The sequence below is a fragment of the Helicoverpa armigera genome, chromosome 3 (assembly GCF_030705265.1).
Source record: "Helicoverpa armigera isolate CAAS_96S chromosome 3, ASM3070526v1, whole genome shotgun sequence".
Classification (NCBI taxonomy): domain Eukaryota; kingdom Metazoa; phylum Arthropoda; class Insecta; order Lepidoptera; family Noctuidae; genus Helicoverpa; species Helicoverpa armigera.
Window position 1 is genome coordinate 888,313 of NC_087122.1, and position 16,633 is coordinate 904,945.

The 16,633-nt window shown below is 37.8% G+C and overlaps 1 protein-coding gene across 1 annotated transcript in view; it reads right to left on the bottom strand.

Moving 5' to 3' along the window:
- Positions 1-12,873: 12,873 nt before the first annotated feature.
- Positions 12,874-16,633, bottom strand: part of LOC110380714 (uncharacterized) — a 28,594-nt gene continuing 24,834 nt past the window's right edge. The window contains 11 exon segments of the mRNA XM_064043471.1: positions 12,874-13,107; positions 13,551-13,710; positions 14,045-14,288; positions 14,483-14,562; positions 14,799-14,885; positions 15,110-15,161; positions 15,241-15,282; positions 15,559-15,597; positions 15,859-15,915; positions 16,182-16,226; positions 16,371-16,403. Of these exon segments, the coding sequence (XP_063899541.1) occupies positions 12,912-13,107; positions 13,551-13,710; positions 14,045-14,288; positions 14,483-14,562; positions 14,799-14,885; positions 15,110-15,161; positions 15,241-15,282; positions 15,559-15,597; positions 15,859-15,915; positions 16,182-16,226; positions 16,371-16,403 (1,035 nt within the window). The 3' untranslated portion in view covers positions 12,874-12,911.

Below are 16,633 nucleotides of genomic sequence, written 5' to 3' on the forward strand. Positions count from 1 at the left end.
CGAAGCTATGATGAGTTTTTATACGCATTCCTACCAATAAACTTCCCGTCCGAGGGAAAACCACAGCATTCCGAAATATTTAACGACGATGGTTTTCTTAAAACCACCAAGTCATTCCGATTTAAAAAAGCTTGAAAGGGCGATCAGTTCTTCAGTAGCGATATGTTATTGTACTGTGGCGTGGCTTTTCAGTTTACGATGTTACTTTTATATGGCGCACTGGTGTCTGGGCACACGGTTAGTCATATGTATTACACATGGACTTGAGATTGTGGTTCTTTATGACGGTAAACATCCATGATCGATTCGAAGAACGGATGTATGGAGTGTGGCAGTCATTTGGGAAATCCCGTTAGTGTGGAGTATTTTGATCATGGAAATATCTTATAGCATTGCTATTCCTGCAAATTGTATATACTCCTCGGGTCCCAATAATCCTTCTTCAGCAAAAGATTAGAACTTATAGACATATATACAAAGAATAGTAACAGCAGCAACTAATTACGCGGACATCTGTCACCTGTCCGACAAGACACAACAATGTACGCGCAAAAATAGACTGCACTTCAAAATAGAACCCTTGGGAGACTTAGGAAATATATTCAGTTTAGTGAAAAGTACGAATATGATTAGAAGTGCTGTGGGCTACACATAGGCATGAAAAGTATCAATGTGTCTTTGTCTGTTAGGAGGAAAAAAGTAATCTGCGTTGGTAGTTGTATGCGATATTATTTTAAGGTTCTCAGATATTCTACTCTGCTATCGTGAATCGGTGAGGTGATCGGTGGTTCTGATAGACTTGTAGGTAATCATTGTTGTTTCCAATTGCAAGTCGGTAAAAAATGTACTGCAACCACTTACGTGTTTAAATACGAGTACCTACATACAATAAGAACAACTTTCTTGCCAAGAAAACTCCGTTCGATCGAACCTGACCCGCATCACGTAGTCCAGAGGCCAATTACTCGCTATTTCGCAAATCTAGACAATCTTTTGTCTTAAACTAGGTCTTTGTAACTTCGTTAGGCTACGGGTTGCTGACCGAAACACTCGGTTCATGGAATGACGCAGCTGCCCGTCATCGGTAGGGGTGATAAATATTTAGCTTGGCAAATGCGATGCTACTGCCATCTGTAACCAGATGGGTGCCAAGCCATTTGTACGTTGAGTCTGCTGCACTACTAATTTGATCATGAATTTCAGAAATTAGGTACTTATTATATGTAAGAAGGTCAGAAGTTTGTTGGTAGCAGTTCTTGCTCACTATAATCGGCCAATTAAATAAATTAAAAAATATATAAACCAATCGTAGCTCCAGATCGTCATCGGTTGGCCGTCGCTGGGTCGATGGATCGAAAGCAAAACTAAGGGTTTTATTATGCCCTGATCTAATATGAACCGCGCGTACTACACAAAAACGGAAGGCAGAAACGTGATCAGAACATACCAAAACCAACTAGAACCTTACTATATCAGATCTTAAACTCTCCTTCCAATATTCAAAATTAAATAATATTTTCTTTTATGCGTTTAATTATTCAGTTGATTGTTGGGCCCTTTTATTCTTTAGAATATTTACTTGAAAATCCTGAAGTAGTACATAAATATAATGGTTCTTTCAGTTTAGAACGTTTTCAGCTGAAACATTTCGATGCGCCCTCTGGTAAAAACACATTGGACTACAGCCAGTTTTCACAAACTATTCAGAGACTGAAAATGTGCGATTCACTCCACACGTTGATAGTTCGTACAATCCACGCTAGATGCCGCTGTTCATGAACTCACGCGCAGAGTATTTTTAACTCATCGTCATTCATCCCACCTAGTGTGGAATGGTGGAACTAACATAGTGTTTAAGTGCGGAGCTTTAGTCACTCTTTAATTTCTTGCCCAAGCAAATTGGTTAAATCAGTTAAAGTCTTTGGATTTCAGTTGATTAGTTTGGTGACTCAATTTGTTATTTAAAGAGAGGCACTGTCTTCAACTGCACAAGGTTTCCCTAAAATTCATTATGCCGTTAGTTGCCTTGCATGCGACCATAAAAACATCGATGCATGGCGTCAAATCTTTATAGGACACGCGCAATCTTTCATACGTCATAAATAATTTAGTTGTTGAGTCATTTTATTTTGAATATGCTGCAGCTAAATTTAAAAACGAAAGCTTTTATACCATAATTGATGCGCTCTTATTTCGGATGTGCAATAATAGATTACCGATCTATAAATAAGCGATGCATTGTAGGATCGTTTTGGCAGTCGCCGGCAGATTCGTCGACGTACCTGACTGCATGTGATAAAGCATTATTTATCGCCAACTGTGCATGATTTCGTACAATTAATAGATACGACGACACTGAGACGAACGGCTTGATTATATCTAACGCTGCCAGGCTAAATAACTGCAATTTGTTATGTTCTGCGGTTTTATGAGCCTTGAGATACAGTGATGGGTAACAATAATGTTTATTGCGTTTCTACAGATCATGTTTTATTGATTGTGTTGTCGTTTGGCAGTCGAAGTGACCATGAGCAAGGCTGAAATGGCATTCAGTTCTTGGTATTTCTCAACCAGATTACAGTTATTCCCATTACTCTAATGAAGCTTATTATAAAACGAAATACCTACTTATCGATAAATTATGCTTATTCATAGCTAGAAGGTTGAGTAGTAAGTCTGTAGAATTGTCAATATTGAACTTTAAGTAGATAAAAGCAATTGTTTTAAGATAATGAAATTATGATAAAATGCCCTCGTCAAGAAGCAAGATTTATTAGGCCTACTACTTCACCAAGGAGTGTTAGAAGTTATTTGAATGAGCGATTTACAGGCAACAAAAATCATCGTAAAGTATCTTGGCTACTGCCTCTAAAGAAAATAATAATATTGGCCATACAATAGCTCATAAAAACTTTTATTAGGTTAGTAAAACTGTACTATGTCTACACTACAGGTAGAACGTTAAACGAAAGAGGAGCTGATAAAATTTTAAGCTTTTCTGAAATTACACTGGGTTCACAAACTACACTGTGTAATTTCAGAAAAGCTTAATAAAAATTACAATGTTTGTACAAACAGTTTTGCACGAGACCCGTAAAATCTGAGCTGAGTGATTATTAATTTGCCTACATTGGAAAATGAGTAATTTTCATGTTTAACGTAGGAAAGTCACAATGTAAGTTAAAATGCTATAAATACTGTGTAACCACAGCTACAGTAAAACGTTCTATATTAAAGACGTGACTATTTCATAAAGTCATAGTTTTTAAGTGTTCTGTTGATGCTATGTATACTTGTTTGACAAATCATAGTTCTTGGCAACTATAGCAGCTCTTGGTTATTTACAAAATGCAAAGTGCATTCGCGCATAGTTTATGAATGGAATAAATAATGTAGATGGCTTATTTTCCGCGTTTGTAGGAATATTATATGATACTTAAGCCAATCAGTTGTTGTTTTCAGTGAAAACAAATAGAAAAACTGCGTGTGAATCGTGAATCGTATGCAGTTTTTTCAATTTATGAGAACGTTGTGTAAGTTGTGTTTATTATCAAAACAGCTTGGAGTTGGAGTATAATAATTTATCCTACACATAACGATGTTTACAACTTCATTTATATGTTTCTTTCTTTCTTTAAATATATTTTCATAGAACATAACAAAGACACTTTCCCAACATACATTGATAGTGCATTCCTTGAGTCACTGGCATCGCATGAGTATCGAATCGCAACAATTTATGAATGGCATGGATTTGGCATCCGATGCAGTCTGGATCAGAAACGACAGGTGATTCGTGTTTTATATGACGACACACCCATTGATAATATTTGATAATCCTCGATCTGTTGTTTAGTATACAATGTAATCACCACACTTGGCTTCAGTAAGAGGTTTATAGATAACTTTCGATACCGTCGACCATTACTAATGCTCTTTATTTTTCAAGATTAACATTGTAGCATTCTATTATCTATTTCGCTTTATGTTAATAATCAACAGCAAAGCAGCTGTTACATTATTTTCGTCTTACGAACATACATATCACCTTAAAAATTTTGGAGTTTCACAGGGTTCAATTCTAGGCCCTACGCAACATTATCCATAAATAAATGGTACAGATCATAATTATATTAAAATTTGTATGTAATTAAGTTGTTAAAGATACTCACATCCATGTTTTGCCGCAGCGTCAGCGCCCGGGCTCGTGATTCGCTGAGCGTGCGCGGTCGCAGCGCCGGCACTGCCTCCCGCGACAACCACTCGCCGAACGCTGTGCACACAACACCGTCACACACCCGTACTAGACACGTCGAATTTAGTGGAAGTCGCAGGAAGAGATACAGGAAGGTTTATAATGTTAAAGGCCTGATTGTTTTATAAAACCCATAAGTATTTAATAATTAACGAATAAGAGTTAGAGATAATTTAAATCAATAAAAAATTGTGGCGACTTAAGATATTAATTGCAGCATGTTTTGTTTTTAAGACAAGTGTTCAGTTCACATGAGTAAGATTAACAGGCCTAAAACATTAATATAGTTGAAGGAAGAAGCGAGTAGGAAACACAGTTACAACACAAGAAGAGACAGTTGTAGAGTTTATACAAGAAAGACATATCAAACGAATAAAATTAGTTCACAACGTTAATATTATGAGGAACAGTTACATGCACACATTTTAAGTTAAAAAGCTATTTATAAGCAGAAATTGATCAAGCATGCAGTGTAACTTTACTGTAGAGTGTATAGGATAGTTCGTGTAAAACAGTGCTCTTTCTACCTAGAATTCTTCTACATCATTCGTGACTATAGATAAATTGACAAGACGTGGAAGTTCCGTTCAGTCTCATCAAACTGAACTTCTAAACTTGCGAATTTCTAAGTTAACTTGTCCTTGCCGTCGTGTTCCGTCGTAGGCCTTATGTGCTAGGGCCGCGGTACCTCTTTCGAACAACCCGCAGCCCCGGCAGAAGTTAACTTGTCCTTGCTTCGTCATTTAGCAAGTTTTGAAAAAAGGTGATAAATTAATACAATCATTAGTATCCTTTTCCAAGTAGATAAACCATATGATTTGGGCTTTTAGATAAGCCATGATGATTGTACGCAATTAGACAATAATATTAACACAAAAATAAGCTCTTTATAAAAGCAGTTCGTTGAAAATGGTAATGTTTTCCATAAATAAAAAAAAAAAAAAATGAAAAGAATTATAGTCAATTTATCTATTTTTATTAATAGTGGTGGACTAGTTTTGTGTAGTCTTTGTATAGAAAAGTAAGAAATAAGTATGAACAGACGGTCAGCGCAGAAGTAAGATAATTTTGTTAGGAATAGTCCAATTAAAGTTTTTAAGAGGAACAATGATATAAAATAATAAAAGGAAGCAGAAAACGTGAAAATAGCAAGACTTTTCGTTGATTGTTTGTGAAATTCGTCCAGAATATCATTTTGAACTATTCTTGACTTTATTTTATTTTTTTATTTATACTTTATGTACAAAATTGGTACCTACATTGGCGGAGATGCCGCAAGGCACTCTCTAAAAGTCGGTCACCAGTCATCGTATCTGTTTACTGAAGCAGTTGCTTAGACTAAATTCCACAAACATCCAAAGCTAATCCAATTTTTTAACTACAGGCTTTCTACAACAGCTATCATTGTTCATCTCAACTTGCCACTGACCTATCGCTTCCGCGGTCAAAATGTCGTAAGTGTCGTGTTCCATGTTGTGTGTGTGCACAAACACTGTTGCTATACAATATTTATAGTGTGTGTGTGTGTGTTCACGGCACTGTATCACTGGCACTGGCTGTCACTTGTTAGTTCACTGTTCGCTTCGTTAGTATCGGTATCGTTAATGAGTTCGTTTTGTTTAAATACTTTTGTAAACTTATTTTCATTATCTAGTATTTCGAATTAGTATATTTTTGTTGAATCTGACTTCGCATATTATCATCTGCAATAATATTATTGAACATGATGTTAAATCCCTTTTGATAGTTTTCAATTTTAGGGTGTTTTGAATCATTCAAGATCCATCCAATTTTGGACAATAAGGTCTGCTATGTCAGCCATTAGATCAATGGATTGTCTAAGAGTTATTTTGATGTTCTTATCCAATACGATAGAATAAGAATTTGATATTAATACCAATATATCTCAATTTAACTAATTTATAGTCGCTTATAAATTGTGTAACCTTTAAATATATCATGAACATTTTTATCAAACACTTGTTTATTTGACGTCATTGGCCGTCGTTCGCTGAGATTTGGGCGATTAAATGTAGACAAGTATTAGAAATAAGATGGACGCGAATATTGAACCTGTCTGGTAAACAGCTGATCGGAGTATCAGTGTTCAAGTGTTCACAGTTGCGAATAGAACTGAGCTCATTCGAGTGACAGTGTGAGGAATGTGTGAGCGTCTCATTTATAAATAGCTAATTATTAAGATTTATAAGACAGTTTTGTGTTCACAGTAAATATATCGATGAGGTTAGAAAAATATGTTCTAAACATCTAATTGATTTATGTGATTGAGAAGTTGAGGTCAATTATTATAATGCATGTGTACCTAAACGACCATAATTCGCACAGAAACGAATAAAATATCTACTCAACCGAATTTATATAAAATCCCCAAATATTTCCGTTTCCATGAGTCATGGCATGCACTTTGGCAATGCAGTACACAGCTGCACGTATTTAATTCGCGAAGAATTATACGTATGCACCGGCTTGCAACGTGGCGCAAGTAGTCGGACGTGCCAGCTAGCACTGCCAAATACCTCACTATACTTGAACTTGCTGGTTTATGGCAATATTGCAATAGATAACGAAGATATTTTTCAATAAGCTCTTCGGAGGAAATATTGAAGAACAAAGTGAATAAAAACCGAAGAGTGCATCAACTAGTTTGTTTTTAAAATAAAGGCCCATTTCATATACGATCAAATATACGATCCATATTATTGGTTTGTTTTTATTGCATTTTCAGCATAATAAAAGAAATGTTTGAATTACTACGAACGTCTAACATTGAATGATAGTATAAAGGTCCTCTACGGCAGGTGCTACGAAGTTGCTACGCGCTACGAAAAGCCTACGCGCTTCGTAACTTTGTTCGCTAAGTTAAATTTAAAGTTCGTTTTAGGCATAACATCCCTGCGTTGTTTATCATTTAAATGATCTTGCTGAAAGGTACCTTCAATAGTATTTCTCTATTTAGCAACTGTCATCGTTTCGTTAATAAATTCGATTAGCGGATCATCAGTCACTGTATTAACGGTACCCTCGAACATTCATCATGAAGACTGATTATAATCTTTGGTTACCTTGCAAAAGGGCTATTTGTCTACTTCATTCTTCAATCAAAACGTTCTCGAAGGTCCTGGCAAGATCGTGGCGATCAACGTCTTAATAAACATATGTTGTGTTTGTCATGTTTACCAGACATTAGTCAAAATACTGATACTGATTAGAAAATACTGATTATATGGCTTGGCTTGCAGATTTGTTTTAAATTGACGAACCATTTGACATGTGGATTAGTGCCACACTGTGAAGTAGACAAATTAATGATCCTATTATTGATATACAGAATATTTTATGATGATTGCATATACAATTGAGTTATACTACGTCCTAAGAGAATACCAAAATAAGCTCACCAAAGATCTCTTAATTTTATTATGTCCACCAATTTTAAAAAATACACGAAACTTCAATAAAATATAGACCCCAAATAAAACTTTAATTCATTCCCAATTTGAATCATTCATTCACACAAACCTACACAAAGCTCATCAGCAAACCTGATAGATAAAATCAGACACAAACTATCACATGTCCAATTATACGTCCTACAAAACAGTCCCGAGCTTTGCACTTCCCCTGCATATGGCGTCACGGATATTCCATGACATCCACGCCATACGGATTTATGAGCCCACAACTGAGAACAACGTCAGCGGATGGAAGTGGTGCGATGTGCGAAAACACACAAACAAAACACTTGGAAATGATTAGAGGATATACTGCAGACTTACGTCTTTGATAGTATTTGAGTGCCTGAAATAAGCTTCCTGTTTTATATCTAGTTTTGTTTTGAAAGCACACATATTAGCGTCATAACCTTTTTTGGCAGTCGGTTACAAGAACCATCGACATAAACGATGTCCACTGACACAAAACTATCGGACGTTAGGGTGCTTACAAAAAGAAACAGGTTGCCGATACAGACAAACCTGTACGGGTCGGTACCGATCAGTGCAGGTATAATATTCTAAAGTCCTTTCTTTCTTAGGATCTAGATTATCTGTATGCCAAACTTGATTGTAATCGGTTCAATAGTTGGCATGAAAGAGCGACAGACAGACGCAAGGAGATTTCACATTTTTAATATAAGTAAAAAATTAGACAACTCTCAAAATAGTAATACAGAAAACAACTCATATAACTTCGTAATATAACCAATAACGGATGTACGCGATCGACGGATAGACATAATAAATGTATGAACTTGAAATAGCTGAGAGTATTATTAGCGCCGCCCACGTAACACTAAATATGTGTAAATACGCTCTGTACTGAGTCACGGTGCTACTGTCGCCAAACTAATGCTCAATGGAATTATGGCGTGGGAAAGTTATTGGATTAATTATAGTAATGTAACTCATAGGGAACATCATCCTGCCGTTATCCCAATTTCTTACATGGGTGCTTCCATACTTTTCTGCTTGACGTTACTGCGAGAGCGTATTTACACACATGCATACTCCTACTGTGCCTTCAAAAGTAAAAGAAAACAAGGTTGTTATTTCGTAGTAGTGGCCGTCAGTATTAAACTATGATTACAGATCATAACCATCCCATCAATGAAAATGAATGAAATAGTTATTGCCTTGACCAACTCAAAGTTCGAGATGTGAGAAAGAAGAATGACCTGTATAAGAAATATATAACAGGTCTCTTGTACTTTAGTTTATCTGGTTGCGAAGAGTAGTTCCCACGGGACGCGGATGAAACCACTGGCAGACACATAAGTGACAAACTAATGATTACTTACAATAACAGACAGTAACATAGTCAAATTCAGTGTCACAAATTGGATATAGCACAATAAATCACAATCAGTCAGCATTGAAGCGGTTCCCGGTCGGAAATGTCACGTGCTGCCTAGTTAATTATAAACCGAAGCATCACGCTGCAAGCGCTGGATGGTATGTTTGATACATGTTTCGGTAATTAACAAGTTGGACAAGATTCTAAACATTAGCTTTTGCTGTCATGAGGTAAGAGTGACTGTAAGAGTACAATTTAAGGAAGTACTAGTGTGGAGCTTCAAAAGTTCCCTTTAATATGAATAAGTCTACAATAAATTAATATGATATGTGCTTCCCCATAATCATATCTAGAACTAGCTTCCGCCAGCGGCTTCGCCCGAGTGGTGTGTTGATAAAAAGAAGCCTATGTGTTAATCCAGGCTACCACCTATCTACACACCAAATTTCAATCAAATCGGTCCAGCCGTTTTTGCGTGATTGAATAACAAAGATACATCCATACATTATCACAAACTTTCCCATTTATAATATAAGTAGGATTCTCTAAGAAAATGGTGATGAAAAAAAACTTAAGGGAATCTATCTCAGTCCTAAATTGTCAATCCGACTTCCACAAGGGAGCCAATCAATACTCTCCTGTCTTTACTGAACTGAATAAGAAGAGATTTTTAAATTACTGTAGGATGGTAAACATGATGAGATCTAATACTGAAAATGTTTCACTAACATCCCTCTTAAAACACGTAGAGGCATGAATTCTTTACAAATTCCGTGAACTTTGTTCACAGGAAACAGCTCATTATTTACAAAGATTACCTTCCAAACTTCCTGCTTCAGACGTCGATCTAGCTTCCCGAATATTTTAGTTTACGTTTGTTTAGTCTGTTGGCATGCAGCAAAATAAACATGACAACGATATCGTATGCAAGATATGGTTTATATACAGAACTTATAATGGAATATTTCATAGTTCAGTGTTCACATTTGGATAGTCCACGATGAGGTTGATGGTGAAGGTCGAAATATTTCTTTTGTACTTTACAATGCTAAGTAGTGACAAAATATGTTTCAGCGAGCCCATGAAAAATGATTGATGAACATCCTATTTACAGTGCCACATTGACCTACATAACTACTTTTACCTACGAACGACCTAAATGACGAGAATAATAGTCAAACTTTGGTGGATTACTATCAGTATGACAACAACAAAACGAAGTAAACAAAACTTTTCAAGATCCAAAAAATATGTCAAAATACGTCTAGAAAACTAAGAAAGAAGCAAAAACTAACTATTGATTACAGATGATGTCATTCAAACGACAGTTCTAAAAGCTGATCCTCAGAGCGAAAGAACTGTTCGACGTCCAAATGTCAGTGTACGGCGCGCCAATCGGCTCCGCGTTCCTCTCTGTTTACTATTCAACAACTTTAACTCAGCACCAGCCATCACTCTTGTATCAAAAGCAATAAGACCTACAATCCCTTGATTAACGACTAGAAAAAGTTAGTCAGTGAAAAAGACTGCAAATTGTATTTTGCGAATGTTGAAGCTCTTATCATGTGGTGGTAAGGTCGATTATACATTGTTGGGTGTTCGAAGAAAGTTTGCGGGAACACAGGCCCGGTAGGCCGGTCTAAATGCGTCCGCGTCTTTGGCACGGCACTGGGGCAAGGACGCAGAGCGCCTATGCAGTCGGCAGATTGATTGACCGATTAATCTTAGCGAGACAAGACTGGGAAAATTAAATATTATCGATTTTTACGTGGGACTTGTTTTATATGAAACGACAATTTAGATGAAAGGCTGAATTAATTTTGAGCGGAAACGGTAATAAATGTTGGTGTGTTTCCAATCGTTTGTAAACATGATGAAATTTTATAAAAGTAAAGTTTAAACGACGATACAGCTATATAACGCTCACACTTTCCTAGAAGTAATAACGCTGTTTGCAGTAGACAGCTGGTGACGATGAGTACTGTATCGATACTTAAATCAGTGCACCTAGTAACTGCTACATGTTTAAACTAGATGCAAGATGCAACTACGAAAATCTCTTTCATCATTATTAACATTTGTTCCTCAATTATCGTGTGTATGAAAGCGTGTTTATGAAGTTCAGTAATAATGTAATTTGTCAAAACATAATCTTTAAAACCTACAATCAAAAATTGTGGATTTTACCGTGAGATTTTAATCATATGTTTCGCAGTAGCTAAAGTAATATTTATTCTGTCAGAGAATATGATTACATGTTTATCTGTTTCGGTAAGCGATATGTTTATTAAATCCGTTTAATTTTGTTGACAGATTTGTCTTCAATATTGTGGCTCTAATTTATAATCTTGTTTTTACAGATAATTATAGTTGTGCAAGTTTTCATATTTTCGATGTGATATCTACAATATTTGAGTAGGCAAAGTTTTAATTTGTGTTTCAATACTTAGTGTTATGAAATGTTTTCGTAATATTTGTATAAAAATCCTGTGTAAGTCCGTGTGGTTACGATCACTTCACTTCACACACATGGTTGGGACGTGGCTATGTACACATGAGGGCCGAATCAATGGGGTCGTTACTATTACAGGAGTATTACGAAACGGTTCGATCGCCGAACTATTGGTGTCGACGCGCGTGCGTCTCCCAAACACACCCGTGACTGCGTACACTCCAACGATACATACAGCTACGACGCTTTAACTTCCAATAATCTATCTAATATGTATTGAAATCCACTTGAATTGATCCGCGGAATGTTACATCGATTGAATATGTTTAATTTTACGTACTATGTGTAGTATGTAGCACCATTTTGGGGCTGCACAGTGCAACTCGTCTGGCTTTCAAGTGCCAACGTTATTGACACACCTAATGACAAATGAGTGGCGTCAAAATTTTTGCATGCAAGTGTAACTCCTGAATAAAGCAAATAAAACAAAAGAAGAAAGGGGGATAAATAAATATGTATGTTTAATTACATAAATACATAGTACTTGGTATAAAAAAATACTGATATCTATCGCAGAAAACGTAGAACGTGTAGATATCTGCAATAGAGAATACGTTGATGTATTAAGAGGAAACTTGGAAACTAAGCTTAGCACTAGAATCAAGAACAATACGGGGTCATTATTGATGATATGCGTAGTACACTCTGCGCAACCTAATAGACATACATACATGTGTTGCTGAGGAGTTTGTTGCGTCACTTCTTCTTCCCAGCAAAAACACATAAGAAGTGGTGAAGGGGGGGACTGTCTTTGGTGTTTTGACGTCCGTAAAGTGCTGATTTATCAGCCTAATCTTAATAAACGTTTTTGAGTTTGAGCAAATGGTTGTGCACTATAAAAAGTCCTTTGCAGCTGGCTGATCTCCTTGGTGAAGACACTCGATGGTGACTGACCTCAGGTCTCCCAGTCGGCGTCCCTCTCGCTGGAGGGCAGCAGCAGACAGCGCCGCACGACGTCGAGCCCGTCCAGCCGCACGGCCAGCACGCGGCACACGGTGACTGACCTCAGGTCTCCCAGTCGGCGTCCCTCTCGCTGGAGGGCAGCAGCAGACAGCGCCGCACGACGTCGAGCCCGTCCAGCCGCACGGCCAGCACGCGGCACACGGTGACTGACCTCAGGTCTCCCAGTCGGCGTCCCTCTCGCTGGAGGGCAGCAGCAGACAGCGCCGCACGACGTCGAGCCCGTCCAGCCGCACGGCCAGCACGCGGCACACGGTGACTGACCTCAGGTCTCCCAGTCGGCCCTCTCGCTGGAGGGCAGCAGCAGACAGCGCCGCACGACGTCGAGCCCGTCCAGCCGCACGGCCAGCACGCGGCACACGGTGACTGACCTCAGGTCTCCCAGTCGGCGTCCCTCTCGCTGGAGGGCAGCAGCAGACAGCGCCGCACGACGTCGAGCCCGTCCAGCCGCACGGCCAGCACGCCGCACACGGCGGCGCCGCCCGCCGCCCGCACCGGGATCACCTCCGTGTAGCCCGGGCTGCCCGCCGAGTACGCCAGCAGGTCGCCCAGGTACAGGTACGCGTACCTACATAAATTTTAACCATTGAAGCCGCTAATTAGAGAACAATAGAAAATCGATTTTGTCTCATGTGGATCCGGGCACGATACAAGGGGTTAATTAAGCTTATATGGCGCTTTTTCATGTCATCAGATCACTTCAGTTCAATTTCCACGTCAGAGACCGTCAGGTGGATTAGAGAATACTAACGCCAGGGCTTGCTAGGTTGTTAAACCTGCAGCCCACTCGATAAGAACAAAAAATCACTTTTAAAATTTCCTTTGAAATATTGCTCTACATAAAAATAAATCCTATAACAGTTTTAGTGTAAGGATAAATCCACATCACTCGCACTCACACACATTAGTCGTTTAATTAAAAATCGCTTCTCAAATTTATTTACCGATATTCAATCTAGCCGTCTAGTAAAATAGATAAAATAAAAGAATGAAATAATAGCAAAAACTTACCCAATATCCTCACAGCTTTCAAGTCCCAGAGGGTCCTCAGGCGGCTCGCTGACGACAGAGAATACGATGCAGTCCCTCTCGTTCTCCGACATCTTGCTGGCGGCACGGCACCGAGCCATGTGGCTCAGCTTCAGCAGATCCGTGTCTTCTAGCTCGAAGGCTAGGACGATGAATACAATGCTTTACGTTCTTAGATTCTTTAAGGATCGATAGAATAGCTGCTACAGTATTGGGTTGGTTGGGAAAAAAATTGCAGCCCTCGACCACATCTAAAGCATTTCGAATGCGGGAAGGCACATCAACGGTGTTTATTCTCAGCACTCTACAGTCCACATAGATCGAGAAGATAAGCGATGTTAATGATTTCAACAAATCCTTTGTAACGTATTTTCTCGCACTCTTACGACTAAAGAGTCGTCTAGGAAACTGAAGGACATGTGAACGCGGGATGAACGCGTGGGTTTAACCCTGCCTGATAAATAATATCTACTTACTCTTCCTAAAGTTGAAGTAGCACTTATCGACATAGTGTTTGGGCTTGGGGAGGCTGATGGGGGTCTCGAGCTCCGCTCCGGTCCTGCCGAGGAAGGTGTAGGCCACATACACTCTCTGCACGTGCGGGTCTATCATGGCCTCGCACTCCTCGTTTAGGGCCAGCCATAACACTGTAATGTCCAAGTTCTGACCAGTTCGCTCCTGATCGTCTTCAGCCCCTACCGCCCAGCCTTCTTCTACGTCCTGAAAAATTATCATTTCTGGAATGTGGCTAGAATGGCCCCCAATATGTCTAGCGTAGCTCGTTCATCTTCTTAGAGAGAATAGCCGCCGTAGCCGATGCTCTGTCTGGAGATCATTGTTATTATTAGAATGTCATACAAAGTGTAGAAGACAGCCACTTTGGCTTTAATTTGGATAAATATTTTTTTGTTTACCCTTTGCGGTACTTCATTGTCAGTCTCCATGTATTTCGGCACTATCTTAACACTCTTCTTTGATTGGTCCTTGTTTGATCCTAGAAGAGAAAATAGAATAATAGTTTGAAGAAGTTATAGTCCCTACAAGCAAGTGATGGTTAGCTGGTTAGGATCCCTTAATGGAAAATAATTAATTTAGCATTGCCTTATCTTTGTCATCACTGAAGGTGATAAAAAACACCGCTTTGCCATCAACATCATTTTCATTCGGGTTCTACAATTTTAACTTTAAATAAAGCAGTTAAAGAAGTGAAAGCTGAGGAAGCGTACTTACCAATCAACTTGCTAATGTTTTCATATTTCTTGTATATTTCCATGGAAGACCCTTGTTCCTTAGTCGGCGTGTCTGTGCTATTCTTACCTGCACCAGGACACAATATTACAATATCAATTGATAGAGCTTTTGTAAACAATAGCGATATTTTCCTTGGGTCATGATTCTTTTAAAAGTTAGATGTTCATTACATTTTCCAAGTTCTTTAATACCGGTTATCATGTACTGATTTTTTTTGAAGTGTGAGGTAAACAAATAAAACATTAAAAGAAAACAGTATTGCAATAGAAACCAATGAAGTCAGAACTCACTGTTTCGTTGAATATTTTGAATTGCTGCACGCTGTGGGTTGTCACTTCGCGACTGAAAACAAACATGTTAAGAAGTTTTTATTTTAAATACAGATGTACCATTTTGATTAAAATAAGTATTTCAAACTCACGGTAATTCTGCTGCCTCTTCGTTGCAGCCTCGCCAAAACACTCCGCTAAGGCAAAGAAAGTCACGGAGACTCAAATGTTCTTATGTATGGAATAACTATACTACCAATTTTATTATTAAAGGTGCATGTGCTATTTTCACATATTATACATTAGTGAGTATACATATAAGTAAATTACGTCAGAAGGTATAAGGGAATAGTTAAGGGTGTTCATAAGGGGGTCATAAAAAGAAGAAATAAGTGTGACGTAATGTTATAGGCCAACATGGCCACTACGGTTATTCCGTCAGTTTCCTAGCCTATTATATTTATACTCACTAGTGATCCTAAGCTGGATTGCGCTTGAGATGTCAGGTCCTGCCAGGAGATCAAACCATTAAGGTTATTTACTGATACGAAAGTAGTTACTTTAAATATGATATAAAAATTAGAAAATGCATAAAAAAAATTGTCCAGCAGGAAGGTGGATAGGGGATATCATTTAAATTTCATTACCCTTTATTAACAGGTACCTACTACATATACATGTTTTTTGGCTAAGGGAAGTATTATCACCTGGATGCGGGTGAAACAGCTAGTAATACATATTTATGATAACAATAATTTTTACTGACTTACTTCTTCTGATTTACGAATGCCTCTGCCCATTTCGTTAAGAGCTTGACCGCTTCTTTGCTATAAAAGACACTCAATTTTATCCACATTAATTCACGAGAACATGGACAACAGAAAAATAAGAAATAAAACAGATGAAAAATAGGAACAAGTAACAAGAAGTGAAACAAAAGGTAGTTGACAGAAAAAGCAGAAATATGCGCCAACTCTGCGGTGCCTATCCGAGATGGGATTTTTTGACTTTAATTCAAGGGCAACAAAATACTTTGGTTAGGAAAGAAGAGCATAGAAACTGACTTTATGTGTAGTAATAGGAGTAAACTTACTTCTAACGCATGTCTCATATCTCCCGGAGATTTGATATTTGCTTGCTGAAATCAAATCACAAATATTTAAGTATTCGTGAAATATGTCACAAGTGACAAGTGTTATTCACCCTAATATGCCTATAAACATTTTGAATGACACAATATAATAATTTTCCTATAAAAAAATATATAGTTAAATAAACTTACCACTTCATTTATTATAATGCCGGAATCATGTTCCTGAAAATAGAAGATGATGTCATATTAATTATGTATGTACTACACTGTATTTGTATTAAAGCTCTCGAGTTTGCCTAAAATAGCATAAAATATTTATGCATAAAAGAAATTAAATAATCTACACTTAAATATGTTAATGTTGTTTTTTGGTAGTTTCTAATTTGTAAATGGACTTTTTATAACGTGAGGCTACATAACACTTATATAAATCTTTTAATAAGACCTGTATA